Source organism: Vulpes vulpes, chromosome 10 (assembly GCF_048418805.1).
Source record: "Vulpes vulpes isolate BD-2025 chromosome 10, VulVul3, whole genome shotgun sequence".
In the NCBI taxonomy this organism is placed as follows: domain Eukaryota; kingdom Metazoa; phylum Chordata; class Mammalia; order Carnivora; family Canidae; genus Vulpes; species Vulpes vulpes.
The window spans coordinates 23,188,549-23,213,908 of NC_132789.1; the positions used below are offsets into that span (position 1 = coordinate 23,188,549).

Sequence of the window (25,360 nt, forward strand, 5' to 3'; positions counted from 1 at the left end):
CCAACATCTAACACTTCATAAATTATTAGAGTGCTTATAGTTAGTAAATTAGTTGGTTCTCTCAAATCCAGTAATTACTAACTTACTTAGCAAACATTCATAAGGTTAAACTGATCTATCCCAAATTTTGAGATAATGGAGTTATTACCATTAAGCATTACTCATTTTCCCTCCTCACTATGAAATAAATAGCCAGCATCTGGCACATAATGGGCCCTCAACAAATGCATATTGAAATAATTATTCAATCAATTAACCCAAGTTTGACTACAAACTTAGGTCTTAGTAGAAAGGGCAGGACATTTCAAAATCAAAGAACAACTCTTGAGTCACTTGTGGCTTTTGCCTCTTACCAGGGTTACCTGATCCTCCCTAAAAGCTGCTATACTCAGGCATGGCTTCTGGTTGCTAAGTACTGTACCTGACATCAAGGGAGACAGAAATTTTAGCACCAAGTCACCTCACCTGCAGCCAAAATAAATTCATGTATAACATGAAGAAATAAGTGTTCATTGAAAACTCAGAATTGTTTAAGCTACCCCACTAGCTCTGAAGACTGAAATCACTCATTTTTTTAGACAATCTCAGCCTAATGAGTTAGCTTTCCATAGTTAATACCTTTGTCACCTATGGAGACATAGGTCCATCATTTGTTTCAATATTCTTTCCAATTAATTATATTCTCATATAAACCCATTCTTCCCACTCCAGTTTTCTGTCTTAACTACATACAAGTAACCCTTTCCAGATGGTATAATTAAATACTTAACAATAAAAAAGTAGTCAGAATGCTGTCTTCATAAAAATGCTCGGAGATTCAGCATCATTTTTAAGCCATAGTAATTACCTATCAGCCTAAAGACCATCTAAATTTTAAACTCTTCAGGGAATAACATGACAGGTGAACGCTCCAAGTACAAGTTAGACTCTTTTCACCATCCAGACTACAGTTTCTTTGGGAGTTTATTCTCCTAGTAGAGATGTACTATTCTTTTACAACTTGCTTAGGATGGACGTGTAAGTTTTCTCCAACAAGAGCTCTGGAATATGATTTTTTAAAAGTGAAGACTGCATTTAACAGAAATTCAAACAGAAGCATGAATTAAAGGGGTAATTTCAGATGTAGTGAAAAGCTGTAATGTCCATTCAAAGTAATGAAGGCACACAGCATTAATCTCCTAAAAAGATTCAAATGCTATGAGTAGAGCAATTCTATTTCTTAGTAGGAACAAATTAAGATGATTTCCCTTACAGAAATTGCCATAATTACAAGTAATTATCTTGTACTCTCTAAATTTACCACTATAGCACATTCTGCAAATATCATTCCCTTCAAGTACTTTATTTGGAAATACAGGAGAGATTGTTGCTTTGTGAATTGTGCTACAGACCTCAAACTGACTGTTTAACAGTACTACATAATATGTGTAGTAAAGAGATGACATTCTGAAGTTGGAAGTGCTTGGAATTCCAAATTTATGATATTCCTATCATCAGGTAAGTAATACTACCCAAGGGAGTACAAACAAAATGAGAATGGCAAACATTCAAAGATAAACTTGAGTCAAATGTGGACTTATGCAGAAACAATGAAGAGAATCATTCTGATATGCATAAGGGCAATCATGAAAAACATATAAACAGCTGCTGTAGTATTTATAAAAATCCTTGCAGAGCCAAATAAAATCCCATCATTTGCAACCTACTCAGTTTTTCATCTTTCTTTAATAAGAAACGGTGAGAAAAACCAGTTACTCACTAAGCATTAGGAGGAGAATAAGCATGTGAAAACCTAATTTCACCATCTTTGGGGCCAATTACTGTCCGCATTTCAGCTGGCATTTGAAGCTTATCCTCCAGCCAAACTGGGATTCCTTACCATGTTGTAAAAACATGCTCAGAGCTTGCCTTTCCCTCCTACATTATTCTCACTGCCTGGAATGGCCTCCTCAGCTCCTCTGTCTGGTAAAAATCAGCGCACCAAGTATAGCCAAAATGCCACTCCACCAGGTAGACTCTCTTGGTCTATGAATTTCTATTCCAAACTCCAAACCCTTTCCCTTCTTTTATCAACTCAGCTGTCACCTCCCCTTTTATTGACTCTCTCCAGTAATACTTTACATATGCCACCTCACATTTCAGGTATTTTGTGTACTGGCCTCATCCTCCCTTCCAGAGAAAATGTATTTTATTCATATCTGCATCTCCAAAAGCTTTAGTAAATGTTTAATAATTTGATCACTTAAAAGAAATTTGGTTTTTACAATTCTTCTCATTTAAAAGCATATACCAAAAAAAAAAAAAGCATATACCATTGAAACAGTCTCAGAAATGGCTAACAGAATCCATTAAGAAATTATAGACATTTTAAACTCTGAACAAATATCTGGTTCTATTTATCCAAAAATTATATATTTTTATATTAGTGTTTAAAACTCATCCATGATGAGATTATATCCTCTGTGCCAATTAAGCTTCCCTGATTTGGTCAATATAAGTATTAATTATACTTGTATATGTAACAACACATATAGGTCAATGACCTATAATTGAAGATCTTTCCTTTAACTGATATCTCTTAAAGTTAGAATTTTTGTTTAAATTTTTAAGAGATGAGGAAATCCAGTTACTTTCTCCACATTTTTATCCTCTTTTAATCAACTTCTAAATGTTAGCAGAATAGTCTACAGATTTATAATTTAAATTATATAAATTTATAATTTAAAAATTAGCTTTAGGAATTTATATTCTCATTCATTCTTAAGTCATTATGGTGCAATGCAAAGATCTGTTATGTATTGATTTTAAAAAATAAGAGTTCTGTTCAAATTAACACAGATAACCTACCCACAGTTATAGTTATTTACTGAAAACACTGGTTTCCATAATAACCTAGTTCTTCTAAATTGTTTCATGACCACTATAAATGGGATACCATTTATATGGTTCAATAAAATTTCTCAAGAACCATAACTATCATCAGAAATAATTAGAACAAAGTACATCCTGATATGATTTATTTACCAGTGAGGTCTAGTTCACACTTGTATAAGCCAACATAAACCATTTACTTTCAGATAAGTTATTTCATCTTTATAGATAATATCCATTAATTTTTCTTCCCTTACCCGTGGTCCTTTTGCATCAACTACTCTGACCTAGAACTGGTCCTTCCTTAAAATTATGGAGTACGTGAAATGTGTGGCCAACATCCTCTATTTCCATTCTCAACTGGTTCTCTTGTCCCCTCAAATCACAGAACCCTTGTTAGAAGATGGAGGAGAGTCAGTAAAGTATCCTTCAGATCAAGAAGGCACTTTAAAACCAAAAGACAAAGCAAACCACCCCACACGTTTACAAGGAGTTTTATTCAGGGCAACTTACTGACAGTTGGGTATATGACAGATGGATGATCCAGGTGGTAGGCAACCATTCTCTGCCCCATCCTCCACCGCTATTTTCTGCCCTGTTTGGACCTCAAGCCATAGCTTTTATAAAGCTAGGGACATAGTGGTGAGGTCCCAGGGTAGTTATCTAAAGTGATGCCATCTGTGCACCAGAGCATCTCTACTAGTTATCTAAAGTGGAGCCTTCATGTGTCACTTTTAAGGAAGATCCGAACAAGCCTTCCTGCATTGTGGCCAAGGCATACATTTCCAGAGGCCTGGAACACATAGCACTGGGGGAGGTCATTGCACAGACAGGAACAAGATGGAAGGCCAAAGATAGAGTCAGTATTTCAGCACTCCTACCTACCTTAATGCTGATTCTAGGCTACTCATGATTCCCATCAAAGTCACCCCATCCTCCACCTCAAATCAGGCCTCTCCATGACTAAGGTCCTTATGGTTCATGAACCCCTCCCTACCAGCTATGACAAGAGGGTATTTTTACAGATCCCATTTCTGAATGTCTTGCTAAGTAATAGCAAAACCAACAAAACAGGAAAAAAAAAAAAAAAGCTTTTGCATTTTACTCTGGATTTTTCAAGCATTAGCACAAAAGAATTTTAGGAAAAGAAGTCACAGAAGAGATATCTGAAAGCAAACAGATTTCTTGTATCTTTGAACTATACCATCTATATAAGTGTCTCTTTTTAGAAATAAGCCCAACCCTAGATTCCAAATTGCTAGAGCAGTAGAAGCAGTATAGTGGATACAGCCTCTAAATATCCAGAGGCTGGCCTAAGATCTAGGCCAGCCCTGGAATAGCTACATGATTCTGAGGGTGCCAATTTACCCTACTGGTTGGTACTTTGCTTCCTAATCTGTAACATTAAGTGTTCCTTAAGGTCCTTTCATTTCTAAAAATGTTTCAGTCTCAGTATCATAAAATCTGTCTACCACGAACCTAAGCCAAAACTAAAAAAGTTGTTTAAAATAAGTAACGGGATCCCTGGGTGGTTCAGCGGTTTAGCGCCTGCCTTTGGCCCGGGGTGTGATCCTGGAGTCCTGGGATCGAATCCTACATCAGGCTCCCTGCGTGGAGCCTGCTTCTCCCTCTGCCTGTGTTTCTGCCTCTCTCTCTCTCTCTCTCTCTCTCTCTGTGTCTTTCATGAATGAATAAATAAAATTTTAAAGATAAATAAATAAAATAATTAATATTTATGTCACTATAAAAATAATGTTTTAGTCAATTAATGTGTAACTAATTAATATTTAAATCCCACATTCTTTGGTCATTTCTTCTCAAAGGCAATCACACTCCCTAGGATGTGAAATTCTTTTTTTTTTTTTTTAAGGTTTTATTTATTTGAGAGAGAGAAAGAGCACAAGCAGGGGAGTAACAGGCAGAAGGTGAGGGAGGGAACCCAATGCAGGGCTCTCGATCCCAGGACCCTGAGATCATGACCTGAGCTGAAGGCAGAGGCTTATTAACCCACTGAGCCACCCAGGTGCTCCTACGGTATGTAATTCTACTCTCCACATAAACTACTAGTAGTAGTTCTTTCTGCCATAATCCTTTTTTTTTTTTTTTAAGATTTTATTTATTTATTCATGAGAGACACAGAGAGAGAGGCAGAGACAAAGGCAGAAGGAGAAGCAGGCTCCCCATATGGAGCCTCATTCGGGACTTGATCCCAGCACCCAGGAACCATGACCTGAGCCAAAAGCAGACACTCAACCACTCAGCCACCCAGGTGCCCCTCTGCCATAATCTTTTATTGTGTGTGTGTGTGTGTGTATATATATATATATATATAAACAAGTTATTTTTTAAAATGCCAAGCCAGGGATCCCTGGGTGGCGCAGCGGTTTGGCGCCTGCCTTTGGCCCAGGGCGTGATCCTGGAGACCCGGGATCGAATCCCACATCGGGCTCCCAGTGCATGGAGCCTGCTTCTCCCTCTGCCTGTGTCTCTGCCTCTCTCTCTCTCTCTGTGTGACTATCATAAATAAATAAAAATTTAAAAAAAAAGAAATGGTATTATTTAAAAAAAAAAAAGAAAGAAACAAAGAGCAACCTAGGGTCATTCAGTATGGGAAAAAATTCCACATTCTTAAAAGCTTCTGTAGTGTTGCTGTATTATATTATATAGCAAAGTAGAATAATTCATGTTTGTGATAATACCCTAAGTAACCAGGAGAAGCTTACATCACACTTAGTACCTACTGTTTAAGAAAGAAGGAAATGTGTAATATATTTTAGAAAATTTCACATCAAAAAAAATGATAGAAACTTAACAGGGGCTGGCAGGATTAATGAATTAAGTTTGAGTTAACAAGAAATTCATATGAACACTATAGATAAATTAAATATTAGTGTAGCAATTTTCCATGGAAACCATAGTGACTTTGAAATTAATTCATAATTAATCCCCCAAACACATTTTAGTCTTAATTTCAATATTTATCACCACCATTCCTAACCCCCAAATATTAATTGAACCATAATAAATTTCTATTTCTGTAGGTAAAAGATGGTTAAACATCAGCAATTTCACACAGTTCAACCTAAAATCTTTACCAAAATTAACAGTAAAACAAAGTGGTTTGCATTTTATCTTTTCTTTCTCAAGCCCACCCTCTTATTGGATAAAAAGCTAATTATTAGGTAATAAAAACCCAACGCCCAATCAAAATTAAAATGAGTCCACAATCACTCATTATGGCATTTTTCTCTCTACTCCTCAAAAACAATCTTACCTATGCCTGAGAATCTCAACTCCACAAACACAGCTCCAAAAGTATCTGGCAGGTCTGGGCTTAAGCATAAAGTTTTTCACAGATACCACAATTGCGCATAATCCTGAAATATGTATATGCATACTTGTTATGTTCATTTATAACTATTAAAAATATAAAAAATGCTTAAACTAATTGCCAGAGTAGTGAAGTAATGATCCAGATAAATATAAGGGACATTCAAGGTTTTTAGTTATGTAAAATAAGTTGGCTTTCAGTCTGTTTTCAGATTTTAAAAATTATATTTTGGGGATCCCTGGGTGGCTTAGCGGTTTAACGCCTGCCTTTGGTCCAGGGCATGTTCCTGGAGTCCCAGGATCAAGTCCCACATCTGGCTCCTGGCATGGAGCCTGCTTCTCCCTCTGCCTGTCTCTCTCTCTCTCTCTCTCTCTCTCTCTCTTTCTCTGTGTGTGTGTGTGTGTGTGTGTCTCATGAATAAATAAATAAAATCTTTTAAAAAATTATATTTTGATTTTCCTTAAAAGAAGGAACACCTACATTGGACAAACTAAAATAATGAATCATTTACCAATGGAAAAAAAAGCTATATATATCTGATCTAGTCAGTGTTAGCATGCCAATATAGAATACAAACAAGTTATCCCAGAGCATGCAACAAAGTTTCCTTAAGAGTTTCTTCCTTCCCTAGGCCCAGCCATTACCTTTCTAGGTTCAAGTCTATGTATATTGCATGTTGGGATAGTACATATCCAAACACAGTTCCCACAAGGATCTCCTGGCTCCCAACTCCACTTTGACTGTATTCCAAATATTAACTGCTCTCTAACTCAGAATTGCCTCAGAATCTGTACTTCTACAAGTGTCAGTCCCCTGACATGATAGGAATCCAAAATATTATCTCCCACAAACTAAATGATTCTAGAAATATGGGTGTATTTCATGAATGGACATTGACTTACATAATCAGAAATAAGCTAGAGAAATTTCAGTCCTTTAATAATCCAAACTAAGAGACATCTACCAGCAAAAAACTGATGTGCAGCTTTGACAATTGCCATTAAGCTCATTTCATGAATGTTTTCTAGAATGCTAAATTTATTACACAGCAGGTATAAGCCAAAAGACACGATTTTACATTTTTTCTTAAAATATATGCTAAAAGCATAGAATACTCAAAATAACAGAGACAAAACATTCTAACATGATAAATAACAAAGGTCTCAATCATATGAAAATACTCTTTTTAGCTACAGAAACCTAAAAGGGGGGAGACTAACAAGAAAGTTCAGGACAAAAGATTCATATAAATCCTGAAAATGTCAGTTAAAGGATATAATTTTTATAGCTTTCAATAAAACTACATGGTGTTAACACATCTTAAAGCTGAAACATACATTGTTATTAATGATTTAATGAAATCACTGTGGAAGCTAAAGCTGATAGGGCCAGCTGGGACTTCAGGCTTCCTCTTGCTTCCACTGTGTTTTCCACATATGTCATCACTGTAACTGACTAGCAAAATGAAGGTGGCTGCTGGCGCCCTTTTTTGAGGTTGGGCCAATTAAACTCTGTAGTCTCTCACACTGGCAATGTTTACTGGCTTGCTCCTGAACACTAAAGGTGCCAAATCAGATTTTCTCATCACTGACTTCCTTCACTTCTTATCAAGTCTATTGACCATTCCCAGCTTCTCAAACGTTCCTGGAAGTAGTTTTCTGTAGATGGCCATTCCTTACCAATCTTACAGAATTAAAAATATTTGAGGCTAAGGGGAAAAGAGATTTACTCCAGTGGTTTAAAACCATGGTGTTGCTGTACTGATGTCAGATGATCAGTCATGAGACGTGTCACAAATAACTGTTAACTCTCCCCCCCCCCCTTTTTTCAATTGAGGGGAAGTTCACATAATACAAAATTGACCATTTTAAAGTATATGATACAGTTGTGCTTGGTACATTCACAATATTGTGCAACCACTACCTCATAACTGTGACTTCATCTTTAATAGGTGCATAGTTAAGATTACCCCTTTAGTGAATCACCCTCACTTATAGTCCATATGGCATTCTAAGAGGGTGAGAAATGGGCAGAGATAAACTTGCAAGTTAGACATCTCCAATAACTGGCAAGCCAGAGAATTTTGCCAATTGATTGAAGATCACTGTCTATCAATAAATGCATTACATTTTTTCAAATATTCACTCATTCCATTCCTACTCTGTGCCTATTCCTTCAAAACTTTACACTGGGAGAGACAGACACACTGACAATGACAGGGCTATGATGGTAGCCCATACAAATACAGTCAAAAGAGGGTGCAGCCAACTATGCTCAGCAATTAAGAAGGATTCACTAAGGAGGAGAAGTTTGTGTTGACTCTTAAGGTTATGGCCAGTGACAAAAGGAACACAAGCCAATGACAAGAAGAAGGTATTCTAGGTAAAGGACAGAGTAAATGCAAAACACAAGAGCCTTGGTGAGCCATGGCCAGCTACACTGTAAGATACAGTTATACCAACAGGAAAAAGGTAGTAAGCACATTTTAAGTGTGAGGCACCCCTGGTACATATTTTACATTATATCTTCTAGGGCACACTAAGAGCTAGGTGCTAGTCACATTCAGTAGAGGAGACATGTGAAGTACAGAGAGGTTAAGCAATGGCTACACAGCTATGAAGCAGCTGAGCTCGAATTCAAACGCAGGCAGTCTAGCTGCAGAGCCCATATTCTTCATCACTATATAATTTACATTTTTCCTTTTTCTTCTTCTTCTAATAAAATTAATCACCTAAGACAAGATCTTTTATGATAGAAACTACAGTACCCCATAGCATACTGAAGGTGAACAAATGACTGACAGGAACAATGAGTGGGCACCACTACAAATCCCTGATAGCCTGTGAACAAAGGAGGACAGGAATGGCAAACCATACTGAAAGATCAATAAACTTAAATTTCTTATTCTTTTAAATTAAAAAATACATAAAAACAGAAGTTCTATTTTCCCCCAAACCCAGTCATTTTCTTGCATGGCCCCTAACCCAAGGTGTGTTTACCCACTTTGAAGACCTCTATGAGACAACGAAGAGACACAGCAGGGTTTTAAGGAGGTGAATAATGTGAACAGATGTGGGGGGGGGGGTTAACAATTATTCTAAAAGGAGTAAGAAGGAAAAACCAGAGGAAAAAAAGAGACCAGGAAAAAAAATTATTAGGATGCCATTTGCAGTAGATTGAGCAAGTGATAATGAGGTGCTAACCTCTAACAGTGGGGAGTCAGATGTGAAAGATTAAATGACATGCCCAAGGACACAAGTCATGGGAAGTGCCAGAACTAAAACCTGGGCCTCTAGGTTTCAATGATCTGGGAATGGTATACAGAACAGATTTGTAGAAAGACCTTTATCATGAAATGTGTGAGACTTCTCTTTATAATTACTTTTGTCTACAATGTCTGATTATTTTTAAGTCTAATTTTACACTATTATATAAGCCGTAGTTCAAAATTAATAGTATCATAATAACTAGCATAGCATTCAGGCAGGTAAGTATGTAATTTAGTAAAGTTAAAATTTAAGCCTTAGCTTTCTAATTCAGAAACAAAATACTGTACCATAGAGAAAGTACAGGAATACAGTGTATTTCAAAATACACTCTTCTGTAAAAGTAATAAGCTATTCCAAGACACAAATTTACAGAATGGAATCCTTACAAGTGAGCTTCCAAACAAGTTTTTTAAATGAAGCTCCATCAGAGAAATCATTTAAGAAGCCAGATTCACGTTATATTAATGTGACAAGTATAACAAGATAAATACATCATATGATTCTCAAATGACATAATTAATGTAGCTTATGTGACATCTTCCTATTAATGATCTTTTATTATGTGTGAACAGTAAAATAACATTAGATAAGCAATGAAAAAATCCAATCAGCAGCCGCTTTCCTGCAGGTTTTGACTGCAGTCTTATTTACACAGTGTTATCTGATACTAATCCTTGGATTTTAAAGAGCAGAAATCACTTCAGAATTGTAAACAAACATGTTTCTATGAGATGAGCATTTTAATTACTACCATTTCTGCAAGTACAAGATAAAAATAATGTGCTACATGATAGCCTCTTAATGTGTAAACAGGGAAAGTATATTTTGCCAGGCCAATAAGGTTACATTAATAAAATGATCATGACACTGAACCAGGAGTCTGGTCTATGGATTCTGGTAGTGTGTCTTAACAATGACTGTCGGTAGATATCTTGTGGAAAGTATGGTTGTCCCCTCCCTAATATTCCCTACAAAAGACCAGAAGTCAGTGCCAAAATATTCTGGTGCTCTTTAATAACCCACTACAATCTAATATCTATGAATCAACTGAAATATTTTGAATCTTTTTACATTTAAATTTCCTACTGTTTCTTAGAATAAGAAAGTCTAAAAATATAATTTCTACAAAGTAATAGTTCTTACTTACTTTTACATCAAATACTTGTTGAGAGGGGTGCCCAGGTGGCTCTGTCGGTTGGGCATCCAACTTTTGATTTCGGCTCAGGTCATGATCTCAGGGTCGTGAGATCAAGCCCCACATAGGGCTCCATGCTGGGTGTGAAGCCTGCTTAAGATTCCCTTTCTTTATCTCCCAAAACACATATTGAGCAACTATATTATCCTTGGCACCGAAAAAAAAAAAAAAAAAAAGAGAGAGAGAGCTATGAGATATGGTTCCTGAACTCAAGGAGACTGAAGTATATAATTGAGAGACTGGATATATACATAAAGAGATTTTTTTAAAGGTTGCTATCAATTTAAAAGACAATCAGCCTAAAAGAGCATAGATTCTAAATGCTCCAAGAATTTGGAGGTAGATAAAATCACCGTGTTTTTTCAAGAAGGAGAAGGAAGAAGAACATCTTGGTGCCAGTATCCAGAAATGCAGGAGCAAAGCTATGGCAAACCTTCTTATATGGAGATTACTTCAGCAGTCAGGCTTTATCTTTCTTGGATAAATTCCCAAGTACAATGGTGAAGAACACACACCTTGAAGTAAACAAGGGCTTGTCTAATCCTACCTCTGACCCTGCCATTCTGCATTACGCTGGGTAAGTCACTACATCTCTCTAAACCTGTTTCCTTAATTTGTAAAATGCAACTTACAACACCTACCACCTCACTGGATAAGAAGTAAATGAATGCGTATAGAGCAAGTAGAGATGCCTACTAGCATAGCACAGGTGCTTTAAAAATGGTAGCTGCTAATTGCATGATATTAAATGCCATTCTTACCATGATGCAATCACAATTACACAGAATCTTACTCTTTAGGGTAATTATAGGGCTCTTGGTGGGAGGCTTTGGAGGACAGGGTCCTAAGCTCCTCACTGATTCTGAGGGTAGAACATGATTAATCATGTTGTGGGGGTTTCTATGAAAAGTTAGGACACCCTAATTGAATACTTTGTAGGGGACATCTTGAATTTTAATATTTAGTTTAATTCAGCCAGTAAGCAAAGAGGAGTAAGAAGCTCCCCTTCCATCATGTACCCCAGCTGCATGCTCAGTTAGAAACAAAGAAACCTAGAACCTACAGTCATTCCTTTATAGTTAGCCCAGAATTTATGAAAGCCAGCACTGGTGACAGACAGAACCCCATAATAGCAAGTTACCAACCAATCCTAGTCATAAAGCCCAGCTACAGACAAATGCTATTTGGGGCAGCCAGCATTCTATGGATGATCTTCCTAGCTTTGTTAAAATCACATCAATGCAGTATCACTTTTCATCTGTAGTATAAATGATTTTTACGAAACAGTTTGGCAAAACACATGGCATGTGACTGTTCCACTACAAATGTGTTAGCAGACCCAGCCAGAAACCATGGCAATGATCCGATCATGAGAGTATTCTTAGAAGAATAAGAAAATAAGCCTAATCCTTGTAAAGACTTACTGATACCCTACCAGGTTTGGAACACTGAGTATCATCCAAGGAAGCTTCCATTTCCAATGAAGAAGAAGCAAGAATTATTCTCAAGCCACCACCAAATAATCATACAGTATTTGATGGCTCAGCTTATTTTTTAATCTTCTATGAACTCCGTAGAATTTTATCTGGATCTTTATAACATGATGGTTTGGGATTATGAATACAGTGAATAAACACGGCCTTCTGGTATAGCAATTTAAGCATCACAGAGTGAGTAAATACTGCAGAGTGAATCCTAACACTTGAAACAGAATCTTCCAGAGTCCAGAAATCCACCTGACTGCCAAGAATAATACTTCCGTGGTTCAAGCAATACCGGTACCCAGAGGGGTTTCCACAGACATAACCACATGAGTTACTGCATATTGGGTAAAATAGAAAAAACAGACATTTATGAATGTATAGTTTACAGACATCTTAAAAGTACTCATAAATATGCAATTTACAAATATAGAAGAAATGGGGGAGCACTTTAGGAATACACTGCATCTATTTAAATTGCTTAATTATATGGTTTCTTCTATGGTTTTCCTCAACCTAATTTTTGTCAGGATTGGGGGGGGGGGGGTTGATACATGGATCTCTTAACTAAAGTAAATGAAACCAATCTCACAGAAAGAACCTCTATGATGAGAACTAATATAAAAGAGATTCTAACTTCAGGATGAGGTAAGAAAATAACTTAGTGTCAGAGATCAAAATTGTATTATAGATATCAAAGCAAACCTTTCAATTTATCAGGCTATACTAAAGAAGGGGGTTGTTAGATTCTCTAGCAATATAGCAAATGCACAATATCTTAAAAATCATTTCACACATGATTTCTATTTCAACTCTGATGTAAAACACAGTATCACACATCATGCCACAAAGGAAGAGTCAGTTTAGCTAAGCTAGACAGAGCTTAGCTGCTAACAGAGACAGGTCAAGGCTGGGGAGGGGCACAGCACATTCAGTTCGCTGTGTTTTCCTTCAGGAGAATGTCAATAAAAACCATGGCCAAATGAGGTATTTGAAAGGGGGGGGGGGTCCTCCTATGCTATGTACCACTGGGTTCACCTAACAGTGCCAGACAAGTTAGCAAAGGGAGCCCTAGCCAAACCTACAGCCGCCAACAACTTAAAGAAAGCTGTCTTTCTCCCTGAGCGTCCTGGGGTAGGGACCAGTCCCACATTTAGAACGTTATTTCTGGGACCAATAGCAATTTATTTTGATAGAACCACTGGATTTTTTTTTCTTCAGTTCTCAACAAAGGAGCCATATTAGGAAATAATCTCGCAAAAAGCAAAGTGCCCCCTCCCCCTCTTCCCCACGATCGATGCACACACGCCCGTGCACGCTGACACGCACAGACACACACCCGTGCACAATGGCCGGCGCGCGCACTCGCACCGGCCCACGCGGCGGCCCGGGAGCCCCGCAGGCAGAAGGCCCGGCCCGGCCCCAGGCGCTGGGGCAGGAGGCCCCGAGGCCGGCAGCCCGGGAACCAGCTGCTGGGGCTGGGCGTTTGTGCTGGGGATGCTCGCCCCCCAGCGGGGCCCTTGGGAAGCAGCTGCCAGCAGCTCGCAACCTATTAACCCCTTGGGGAAGTAGGTGCTACAACACCCACCTGCAGGGACACTGGAATGTGTCGGGGGTGCAGCCCCAAATGGTCCCCCAGAGACAGGCACCACCGAGCCCTTGGACTCTGGCAGCTCTTGGACAGGTCCTGCAAAGCTAATCCTGTCGCTGGCTTCACGGGGCTTCTAAAGCAAACGGGTGTTTCTGAGCTGTCACCCCTGAGAGTCCAGGGATACCAAGAAGGAAAAACTTAAGAGGGCAGTGGACGTAAACTTGACTTGTAACTCGTCCCTGAGGGACTGGCGCCAAGTCCCTAAAGGGACAGAGCTGCCTATCCGGCCAGCCCAGCAAACTACGGAAAGGATGGAGGGACCCGAGGGCAACCGCCCCCAGTCACCCTTCCCTGGGTTGGGCGTCAGGGCCCCGTCCCCACTCCAGGACACTTACCTTCTTCCGGGGCTGCCATTTCATCATATTTGTACAGCCGATACGTGGAACATCAAGATGCTGGCTGGGGGCTGGGGGCAGATGCAGGGCAGCAGCGACTGCAAGTCATGCTGCCTCCCTCCCACCCCCTAATTCTTTCCCATATTCACTGCAACGGGAAAAAGCCCAGGAGAGTCCAGTCTTTTCGCCTTCAGTTCAATGAAAAGTATCCCCACACCACGAACACACTTCCCACCGGGCTAGGAAGTCCCAGCAGCAGCCAGCGTACTCCTGCCAGAGCGGGGCATTCCCCCACCCCCACCCCCACCCCAGCCAGCGCCTGCAAAAGGAGTCTGCGGCAGGGGGTCTCCAAGCCGGCTGCAGAGACCCTCCCTCAGAGAAGAGACTCCGGACGAGAGCTGCTGCGGAAACCGAGCCGGGCTCCTGCCATCCAAACCCCTTTTGGCGAATTCTCCTCTTCTCAAAAAAAAGATTAGACAAGCAATCAAACCCTCACGCGCAGCCTGGAGCAATTCCCAAAATTCTGGGTGTATTTCTCGTTTGTAAAATTTAGCAAAGAAAATTCCAAAGATCTGTAATCAGAGCTTCTTTACGCTGTTTTTTTTTCTTCGTTCTTGGCTAACTTGGGAAAAGGATCTGCCCTTCCCGAAATGCCTACCTTCCCTGAACACTGTAAATAGGAAAACTTGGTTTGTGTGTTTAGATTTTTTTTTTTTTTAATTCCCAAGAACCTTAGTGGGGAAAGGCTGGAAGGAAATCCTGCAAGAACCCAACTCCACAGCTCAGTCTGCACTAATGACTTCCTTCCCTTCAGTGTGAGCACCGCCTGCCCAGCTCCAGCCACACAGAGCAAACGGTTTCTGGGTCTTAGTGCCACGACATCTGTTCTAAAGCAAAAGTAAGCATACAGTTGGAGAGATACCTAACAACAGCTCCTCAAGAATCAGAGCCAGGAGAGACCTACAAAATCAGGAAACTATTTCAAAAGATGTATTTGAATTTGTGAATTACATCAAGAGAAAAAAATTGAAAAGGGACTCCAGACCAAAAGGCTACAAAATCTCAATGTGTAATTTGAAGAAAAAAATATTTCAGATATCTTAAAAGATTAGAAAATTAGTCAGGAATAGACTCTGCTTGTCTAAGTAAAGCACTAATTTTATTATTATAAACTATTGCTATGGAGATTGTTTCATTCATCTTCTGTAAAATGATTCCATCTTATTTAAGGAGCTACATCTCTAAACACAAGATACTATGTAATTCCACTATTATCTGTCATCCAACATGTCTATGAATTCCTATCCCACCATGAGGCTATTTTGTTAGATGGGAATATAATGGGTGATGTAAGCTACTAGAATACTAATGTACACAATAATAGTAACTGATGTACTATGAGTCCAAGTTCCTACAATGTTTAACTTATTACTCTCCAAGTTCTAGATGCTTTGGCAGGATTGGCCGATGTGGGTGATTATATGCAGACTGAACACTATATCTGATTATAAATGTTATTAAAGTACCCAAAATAGTTATCTGAAACAAATTACTTTTGAGATACTTTCTGAGCCTGAGTCTGAAATTCAATGTTGAAACCATGATCTTTTTTTAATAATAATATTAACTGATAATAGCTGAGTGAATAGGTACTATTCCTTAAACCACTACTCTCTGCCAGGACCTATGCCTACATTCATTATCTCCAGCCTTGCAAGGAAGGTCTCATTATTCCATTTGCCAGATGAGGACATTGAGCTTCAGAGGGGTCACAAGCTCAACCAAGACCACAACACATGGAAGGTGGTAGGGCTGGTATTCAGACCCACAATAACACAACTCCAGAGACTATGACCCTTTCATGACATGCATCATAACTACCTCTCATTTCAGTAAAACCATGAAGTGCTGGTACAACTGGGTGGCTCAGTGGTTGAGCGTCTGCCTTCAGCTCAGGGCATGATACCTGGGTTCTGGGGTCAAATCCCACATGGGGCTCCCCGCAGCGAGTCTGCTTCTCCCTCTGCCTATGTCTCTGCCTCTGTGTGTGTGTCTCTCTCATGAATAAATAAATAAAATCTTTTTTTTAAAAAAACACAATTATGAAGTGCCTATGCTTAAGAACCTATTATTTTCCAGCCTTTGTTCCAGGTACTAGAAATATGAGTAAGAGGCTAATCCTGCTCTTGAAATTACATACAGTAGTCAGCAGTCAAATAATACCAGCAAATGGCACCAATACTTTGTATATGTTCTGACATACCCAAATTATTCCCACACAGCTTAACCTGGATATCCTACTAGCATGGAAAGTTCAGTAAACTGTAAACCAAATTCATCAATCTACCCCAAAACTAGTTTCTCTTCCCAACTTTCCTTTATCTGTCCACAGCACTGCTATTCTTCCAGGATAACAAAACCTTCATGTTACTCCTTATGTTAAGAAATTCCTCCATCATTTCTTATCACCAAGTCCTATCACCTTTTTCTTAGATATCACTTTCAAATTCCTAATGCTGACATGTGAGGCCAGGAGCTCACCAAACAAACATATATTATGTGCCAACTAGGTACAAAATAACAATTAGGATAGAAATATGTTAGACTAAGTCCCTATGCTACAGGAAGTTACAAAGAAGCTAGGAAAAAAAAAAAAAAAAACCTATAAGAAGACAACCAGGCATTGCCTTAGTTAAGTAACAAAGGAGTTATATAGTCAGTTGGTGTTCCAGAAGTTAGAAGGAGAAATCATTGTAAACAGGCTAATCAAGGAAGGTTTCACAAAGGAGAGTGTGGTTACAATTCAGAGAAGATACAACTCACTCTAGAGCCGAAAGCCAAGTTGCTTACCATAGTCAGGAATGACTTTCAGGATCCAGACCCTTCTACCTATCAGACCTCATCTCTTAACCCCTTCCTGCTCCCTTTCTCAGCTCCTACTCTTACCCTGCTGGCCACCTCACTGTCCCTTGAACATATCAAGCATATATTAGTTGTACTCCCTATCTAAATTGCTTTCCCTCCAGACAGCCTCTTGGCTCTCTCCCTTAGCTCCTTCAGAACTTTTTTCAAATATCATATTAGAAAGGCTGTCTCTCACCATTCCTTCTAAAATAATAGCACCACGACCCACACACTTTAATGTTCCATCTTCCTTACTCTGCTACATTTTACTTGATAGCCCTTATGACATATATTTCGTTTGTTTATTTAATGTCTTATTCATCTCACAAGAACATAATTCCAAGGGAGCAGGGACTTCGCTCTGTTATAATACCAACCAACACTCTGTGAAAAATACCTGACAGAATAAGCAATCATTAAATACTTGTTGAATAAAACAATGAAAGAAAGAGAAAATGGAGAATAGTGTGAACAAAAGATACAAGCATATACAAGATGTATTCAAGAGACATTTATTTTACCTCCCTAAAATATGAGGTTTCAGTGTGAGAATGTTAGAGACAGAGATTTGTCTTGTTCAGCTTTGTAAACCCCTGTGCCCCAAATAGTGCCTGGTACAGCAGAAGTACTTGATATTCTGGGGGGAAAAGAATGAATGGGGCAAAGTGGGGGTGAGGGAATGAATGGTGAATGAGTCAAAGTCCATTCCATTCCATACAAAGTAAAAGGTACTTTGGTAAGGTATGTTGGAACCAAATGGTAGGGAACATTGTAAGTCAGAGAAATTTGGACTATATCCTATAGAATGCAGGTCACTGAAGGTATCACAGTAGGCAAAGGGCACAAATGAAGCAGCATTTTTCTTTATTTTTACATTTTTAATACATATATTTAAATTGTTTACTGGACACTACTACTAATTCCCCAGTTACCCAGTTCCTTTTTTTAATTTTAATTTCAGTATAGCTAACATACATTTTAATTCCAATATAGTTAACATGTTGTATTAATTTCAGGTGGACAATATAGTGATTCAGCACTTCCATATCTCTCCTAGTGTTCATCAAAGACAAGTGCACTCCTTAATTCCCATCAGAGATTTCACCCATTCCCCCACCCACCTCCCCTCTGGTAACTATCAGTTTGTTCTCTATAGTTAAGAGTCAGTTTCTGGGCAGCCCCAGTGGCGCAGCGGTTTAGCGCCGCCTGCAGCCCAGGGTGTGATCCTGGAGACCCTGTTTCGAGTCCCACGTCAGGCTCTCTGCATGGAGCCTGCTTCTCCCTCTGCCTGTGTCTCTGCCTCTCTTTGTGTGTGTGTCTCTATGAATACATAAATAAAATCTTTAAAAAAAAAAAAAAGAGTCAGTTTCTGAGGGCAGCCTGGGTGGCTCAGTGGTTTAGCGCTGCCTTCAGTCCAGGGTGTGATCCTGGAGACTGGGTATCTAGTCCCAGGTAGGGCTCCCTGCATGGAGCCTGCTTCTCCCTCTGCCTGTGTCTCTGCCTCTCTCTCTTTCTGTCTCTCTCTGTCTCTGAGTAAATAAATAAAATTTTAATTTTAAAAAAGGCAGTTTCTTAGCTTCTTTGTCCTTTGCTCATTTGTTTTGTTTCTTAAATTCCACATATGAGTGAAATCATATGGTACTTGTCTTTCTCTGACTGACTTATTTTGCTTAGCATTATACTCTCTAGCTCCATCCATGTCATTGCAAATGGCAAGATTTCATTCTTTTTTATGGCTGAGTAATAATCTACTACTTTCTGATGGCTGAGTAATACTCTACTACTAATATTCTATTATTTATGTGTGTATACACACACACACACACACACACACACACACACCATACACCACATCTTCTTTATCCAATCATCTATCCAGGGACACTGGGACTACTTCCATAATTTGGATCTTGTAAATACCTAAATTTTTTATTTTTTGGGTGAACCAGCATTTTTAAGCAATCTAATATGTAACAAAATACTAACCCTATAATATAAATATTATAAGGCTGTTTTTTTATATAAACCTTTAGATTTTTTTAAAACTACATAAACTATTAAAATGCTTACTATGAGGGATGCTTCAGTGGCTCAGTGGTTGAGTGGTTGAGTCTGCCTTTGGCTCGGGTGGTGATCCCGGGGTCCTGGGATCAAGTCCTACAATAGGCTCCCCACAGGGAGTCTGCTTCTCCCTCTGCCTGTGTTTCTGCCTCTCTCTTTCTGTGTCTTTCATGAATGAATAAATGAATGATTTTTTTAATTTAAAATTAAAAAGATAAAACGCTTACTATGACTATTTGACAGATATAAAAACTAAATTTCCGAGGGGTTAAGTAATTTGTTCAATACCACACAGCAAGTCAATGGCAATGGGAGGGCTAGAACCAAAGGCTTATAAATCAATGCCTGAGTGATGAAAGCAGAAACCTACAATTGCTTTGGGGTCAAGAGAAAAGTTTCTATTTTCTACTCTGCCTCTGATTTACTAATAGAACAAAAATTTTCATAAGAGCAAGGCACATGACATGAGTAAATGAAATACAGTCAGGGATAAGACAAAAGGGAATTGTGAGTATTGTAAACCTGAAGACACATGAATAATGTAAAAGAGGTAGCTGAGACATAATTTTTCTCAATTGATGTTATGCAGGAACATCAGTATAACAGTGCCAGAAACTCTAAATTTTCATGAGAAGCTAAAAATTTCCTGATTTTTAACTATTTGCTTGAAAATTTTAAAGCATCCTAACAGGCCAAACAAAACATGCCTGTAGGTCTAAATTCCATCTGCATGCCATAATTTGTGACTGCTGACTTAAACCAGTCAAGGCCTCACTTTTCCATATGTAAATTAAGGGACCTACATGGTTCCTAATCTGGGGGGTGGTCTTCTGAAGGCATCTGGGAATCCATATACATACCACCACACATGGTCTGTGGACTAAGAATAATCTCCCATACTCAGACTTTGTTAGACTTAATAAAAGTTCTTTAATCTGGGAGAAAGGGGTCTGAGAACAGTGATTGTATCAGGAAAGAAGACAGAGAATATGTTTCTATGGAAAGACAGATTCGATCTAAAACTTCAAAGGGATCCAAGATATTTTTTTTTAAGATTTTATTTATTTATTCATGAGAGACACACAGAGAGAGGCAAAGACACAGGCAGAGGGAGAAGCAGGCTCCATGCAGGGAGCCTGATGTAGGACTCGATCCCAGGTCCCCAGGATCACACCCCAGGCTGACGGCAATGCTAAACCGTTGAGCAACCCAGGCTGCCCCGGATCCAAAATTTTAAACTCATTTTCAATCATTTAAGTATATTTCCTTTGGATCACTTATTTGTATGGCATTTCTTCCCCTGCTGTCTGATGAGTAGTTGAGGTTTCATTCAACAGGTACCACTTGATAGAAGACCATTACCTAAATGCTCTTACATACCAATACTATGTCTTTATTTTGCTTAATCTAAATTGAATTGGTAATTATTATGAAATATTTACAGAATTACCATTCTACCAATAGACTTCCTCCATTAGTAATTATTTATATAAAATTATCAAGCTAACACAGTTCAAAATAACATAATTTAGCTTATTGTTTCAAAGATCCAGCATCAAACAGCAAGAACACCATTTCTCAGATCCACAGCTACTAAAAGGCATTTTTACAACTGGTTTATTTCTAAACATAGCACTTCACAAATCACTTCTCTAAAAGCAGATATTGTAAAAATAGTTTATTAAAATAGTATTTTCCTCAATAACTACTTGACTATTCAAATTTGAACAATAGCAAGAAAGAGGAAATGAATGAAGAAAACATACCTTTCTTCATTGTAAATTTTCTTAAGACTTCCTAAGGAATATGTCTGTCTTTGATCACAGGGTAAATGCCCAAAAAAGCTAGCCTCATACTTACTTACATTTATTGGGTTTATAAGAATATTCAACTCAATGTGAAACAGTATTTGGAAAACATATTAATTTTCCTAAAGGTCAAATTATTTTCAAGTATCAAATATCTAAAGAGGTGTTAGGAAAGTAAAGGGACAAAAGTAGAAGTACATTTGAGATTTAAAAAATCTGCCTCAGTAGTGATATTTCACACAATTGGTTGCTTTCAGAATATAAAGGCCTTACTTCGCTAAAGAAAGAAAACTAAAACAGCTTAGGACAGTATGAACTCTGCCACAACAGCCAAGCTGATGCAGGATCATGGTCCTCTTCCTCAGAAGGGAAACTTCCACAACATCCAGAAAGGATTCCCCCCCTAACCTTACCACCTCATTCCCTTCCACTATCAAGCAGTGTCAGAGAAAAAAAATCCCAATCCTTTAAATCTAACACACATAGACTCACAAACTCATATATACAAGGGACTGTATAGCATAGAGAGAGACAAAAAAGCATCAAATGATTTTTGCCCTTGAAGAGACAGCAGTCTGGTGGAGGTAGAAGGAGAAGATAGGTAGACAACTAACAAAAATAACAATAACAATAGCAACTAACTAACACTTACTGGTCTTGCTATTTGTCTGACTTTTCAGAGCCCAAGCGCTTAGCACAAGCGAAGTGCTAGAAGAATGGAGTAACTAATGGTATATTCTCTCATTAAGACTATGGAAGACCTGGAACACCAGGGTGGCCAAATGGTTGAGCGTCTGCCTTCGGCTCAGGTCGTGATCCTGGGGTCCCAAGATGGAGTCTTGCATTGGGAGAGGGCTCTCCGCAGGGAGCCTGCTTCTCCCTCTGCCTGTGTCTCTGCCTCTCTTGGTGTCTCTCATGAATAAATAAAATCTTTTTTAAAAAGGAGAGAGAGACTATGGAAGACCTAATGCACAATTAATTCTGACTGTGGTAAATGAGAACGGTTTTACAGGAGAGGTGGACAGTATCCTTGCAACAATCAAAGAAGCGGTTTGGGGACAAGTATTTCAGATGGAAGAAACAAAGCATGGGCCAAAACACAGAAGTATGAAAATGTGGGCCACGTCAGTAAGTCATCCAATAGATCTGAGACCTTTAATGCAGGGCAAGGTATGGTGGAGTTAAGGTTAGAAGGCCTTAAGCGATATTATCTTTACAATTAAAACTATCATTTATTGAGTACGTGTGAAGTATTTTATATATTCTATTTTGTTGATTCTTCCTAACACCTTCATGAGGAGAAACTATTATCACACCCATTTTACAGAGAAGGAAATGAAAGGGTTAAGTAAATTTCCAAACTCTCATGGATAGAAAGTCATCAAAAGGAAATTTAACTCAGATTCTAAAGTCTTGTTCTTAAATTCTGACTTAGAACATAATGATGAGAGGCACAGGGTTTTAATCAAGGTGTTGGCAAATCCATCTGATTTTTATGCTAATTCTGGAAGTACTGTGAGTGATAGAATAGGAAAACAATAAAGACAGGAAGGCCAAATAAGTTTCTGTTGCATTAGCTCAATAAGAGAAGAAGAGGCCTTGAATTGGGGCAGCAGAAACAGAAAAAGGGTCTTCTTAAGAGACATTTCACAAGTAAAACCGATTCTAAGAACCTGTTACATGAAAAGGACAGAGAGGGTAGGATCTCAAAATGTTTCATCATTTTTTAAGAAGGGCCCCCCCCCCAACTGAAGTATGGATCACAGAAAGAACAAGTAGATAGTAAACTATCAGTTTGAGACAAAGTATGAGACAAAGTATGAGGTAGTGATGAGAGATACACAGTAATGTGGAGTAGGTAGGTATATGTATGGTCTGGAATTAAGGATATGTATCTGTAACTATACCTTTAGATTTGGGACTCAGGGATCCCTGGGTGGCGCAGTGGTTTGGTGCCTGCCTTTGGCCCGGGGCGTGATCCTGGAGACCACGGGATTGAATCCCACGTCGGGCTCCCGGTGCATGGAGCCTGCTTCTCCCTCTGCCTGTGTCTCTGCCCCTCTCTCTCTCTATCTGTGTGTGACTATCATAAATAAATAAAAATTAAAAAAAAAAAGATTTGGGACTCATTCACATAATGATGGTATTAAAAAGCTTTCGGTGGAAAAAAAAAAAAAAAAAAAGCTTTCGGTGAAGGAAAAAAAATGATCCCCTGAGGGATGGAGTTTGGGGCATGCATATGAGAGAGAGAACACAGAATTAAATCTGGAGAATGCTATACTCCTAAACGCAACACAATTCACTGCCAGTTGAGAAAAGTGGAATTTCTGAGGCAGTAATTTTTATTTGGCTAATACTGCCTGATCCATTATATATTAGCTATAGGACCTTGATTACTCTTTTTCTGTACCTTAATCTCCAATTCTGTAAATGAAGATAAAAGCCCTTACCTAAACATGGTTGATGCAAGGATCAAATTATATATATTTAGTATATATAATTATACACACATAATGCATCCTGTACCTAATGCTATATGCTTAATATTGTTGTTGTTTTACTACACTAACCTAATTTTTTTCTTTCTTCATCATACCATGGATTTTGTCCTGGTTTTATTTTAAGGCCAACAAACTGCTAGAACTGATACTCATGTGTTTCAGTGGTATACTCATTTTCCTAACAGGCCTTATGCTTCCGTTCATTACAGAGCAACTGGGACCAGGTTTACTCTCCTGACATTAAGTAGAATATTGGATAAAATGTAGGAAAAATACTGTTTTCATACTGTTTCATACAGCAGTCAGCACGGTACTATGAACCTAGAGAGAATCAAAACACATGAGGTGAGCTCTATGATCAGATCACCCTGGCTTTCTGCCTAGAGGCACTTTCTGGACCACAAGGGAAGGGGATCCCAAGAAGAACACAATGGTCTTACTGCGTTGGGGAGATCAGAATCAGAGAACAAAATACCTGGAACATTCAGGGTAGGAAAATGGAGAAGCTGAACTCCAAGGGGGCTACACAGACAAGGTGTTCCAGAAATCAACACAGGGGTCTCCTTGAGTTTTACCTGAGTACAAAGTGGCCCAGTGTAGGGTAAAACACCACAAGGTAAAGCATAGGGAAGCCATAAGCTAAACAACTGCCAGAGCTTACGGGCTGCAAGATGTTTAAGTTCCAACCAGCCAGAGTGGAAGGAATACCCAGGACATTCAGTAAAGATCTCAGAAAAGTCATGTCTTCAGAGAAAGTGTAAATTAGCCTAAAGTACAGTTGACCTTTGATCTGTACAGATCCAAACTGCATGGGTTCCCTTATACCCAGATTTTTTTTCAATAAATATAAAACTGTAAACTTACTTTCTCTTATGATTTTCCTAACATTTCCTTTTCTCTAGCTTAATTATAAGAATACAGTATATAATACATATAACATACAAAATAGATGTTAATCAACTGTTTATGTTCAGTATTGCTTCTGGTCAATTAGACTATTCGTAGATAGGTTCTTCGGGAGTCAAAAGTTATATGTGGATTTTCAACTGTACTAAAGGAGGAGTAAACTACCCCAATCTCTGCCCTGTTCAAGGATCAACTGTATACTCTAAAATTCACCTTAACAAAGCTTAAAAACAAACCTTAAAAGAAGCATATTTAATCTACAAGTAGTTTAACTATCTGCCACAACAGAGTTCAACACTCTTTGAAGGAAGACAATGAAATCTAGCACCCAATAAAAAAGCCCAGCATTCATTTTCCAATGATACTAAAGGACACTGGTGCTAACCTGGAAATGCCCTGCTATCTCTTTAGCAAGCAATTAAGCTTCTATCATAAGAATACTATGTGTTACAAATTTTCTCATATAAATATGATGAAAGAATTACACTATTTGGGGCTATAATCTTATTACTTACTGTTGTATAATTTATCAATCTGGGAGAAATTTCAGCATATGTTATCTTCAGCTAAAGTTTATAGTATTTATCTGAAGTAGATTCAGTGGTCAGGTATTTGGGCCAGAATATGCTCCTTTAGATTTATTAACCTTCCTAAAGAAATCCTGAGTGTGCAAGGGTAGTAATTGTGTATGTGAGTGTTTTAATATATTAGTCTTTCTTTAAAAAGATATGTGAAATTGGGGCTTATTTACTTGTGTGTTTTAACCAAAAGAGGCTATATTTCTGGCTATGATTTAAAAAAAAATAGAGAAATGTGCAGCCCTGGTGGCCCAGCGGTTTAGTGCCGCCTTCAGCCCGGGGTGTGATCCTGGAGACCCAGGATTGAGTCCCACGTCAGGCTCCTTGCACGGAGCCTGCTTCTCCCTCTGCCTCTCTCTCTGTCATGAATAAATAAATAAAATCCTAAAAAAAAAATATATATATATATATATAATAGAGAAATGAATCTCATTTTAATCTTAGGACAGGAAATAGGCTTGAGGGAAAA

At 38.5% G+C, this 25,360-nt stretch overlaps 1 protein-coding gene across 3 annotated transcripts in view; it reads right to left on the minus strand.

Moving 5' to 3' along the window:
• Positions 1-25,360, minus strand: part of TTC28 (tetratricopeptide repeat domain 28) — a 616,681-nt gene that overhangs the window by 406,307 nt on the left and 185,014 nt on the right. Inside the window, exon 1 of one of the 3 annotated variants that reach the window (XM_072723129.1) lies at positions 14,134-14,950. The exons of the other annotated variants lie outside the window; for them this stretch is intronic. Coding sequence (XP_072579230.1) covers positions 14,134-14,160 — 27 coding nt within the window. The 5' untranslated portion in view covers positions 14,161-14,950. Of the gene's footprint in view, positions 1-14,133; positions 14,951-25,360 lie in introns of those variants that run through there. 3 annotated transcript variants of the gene reach the window in all.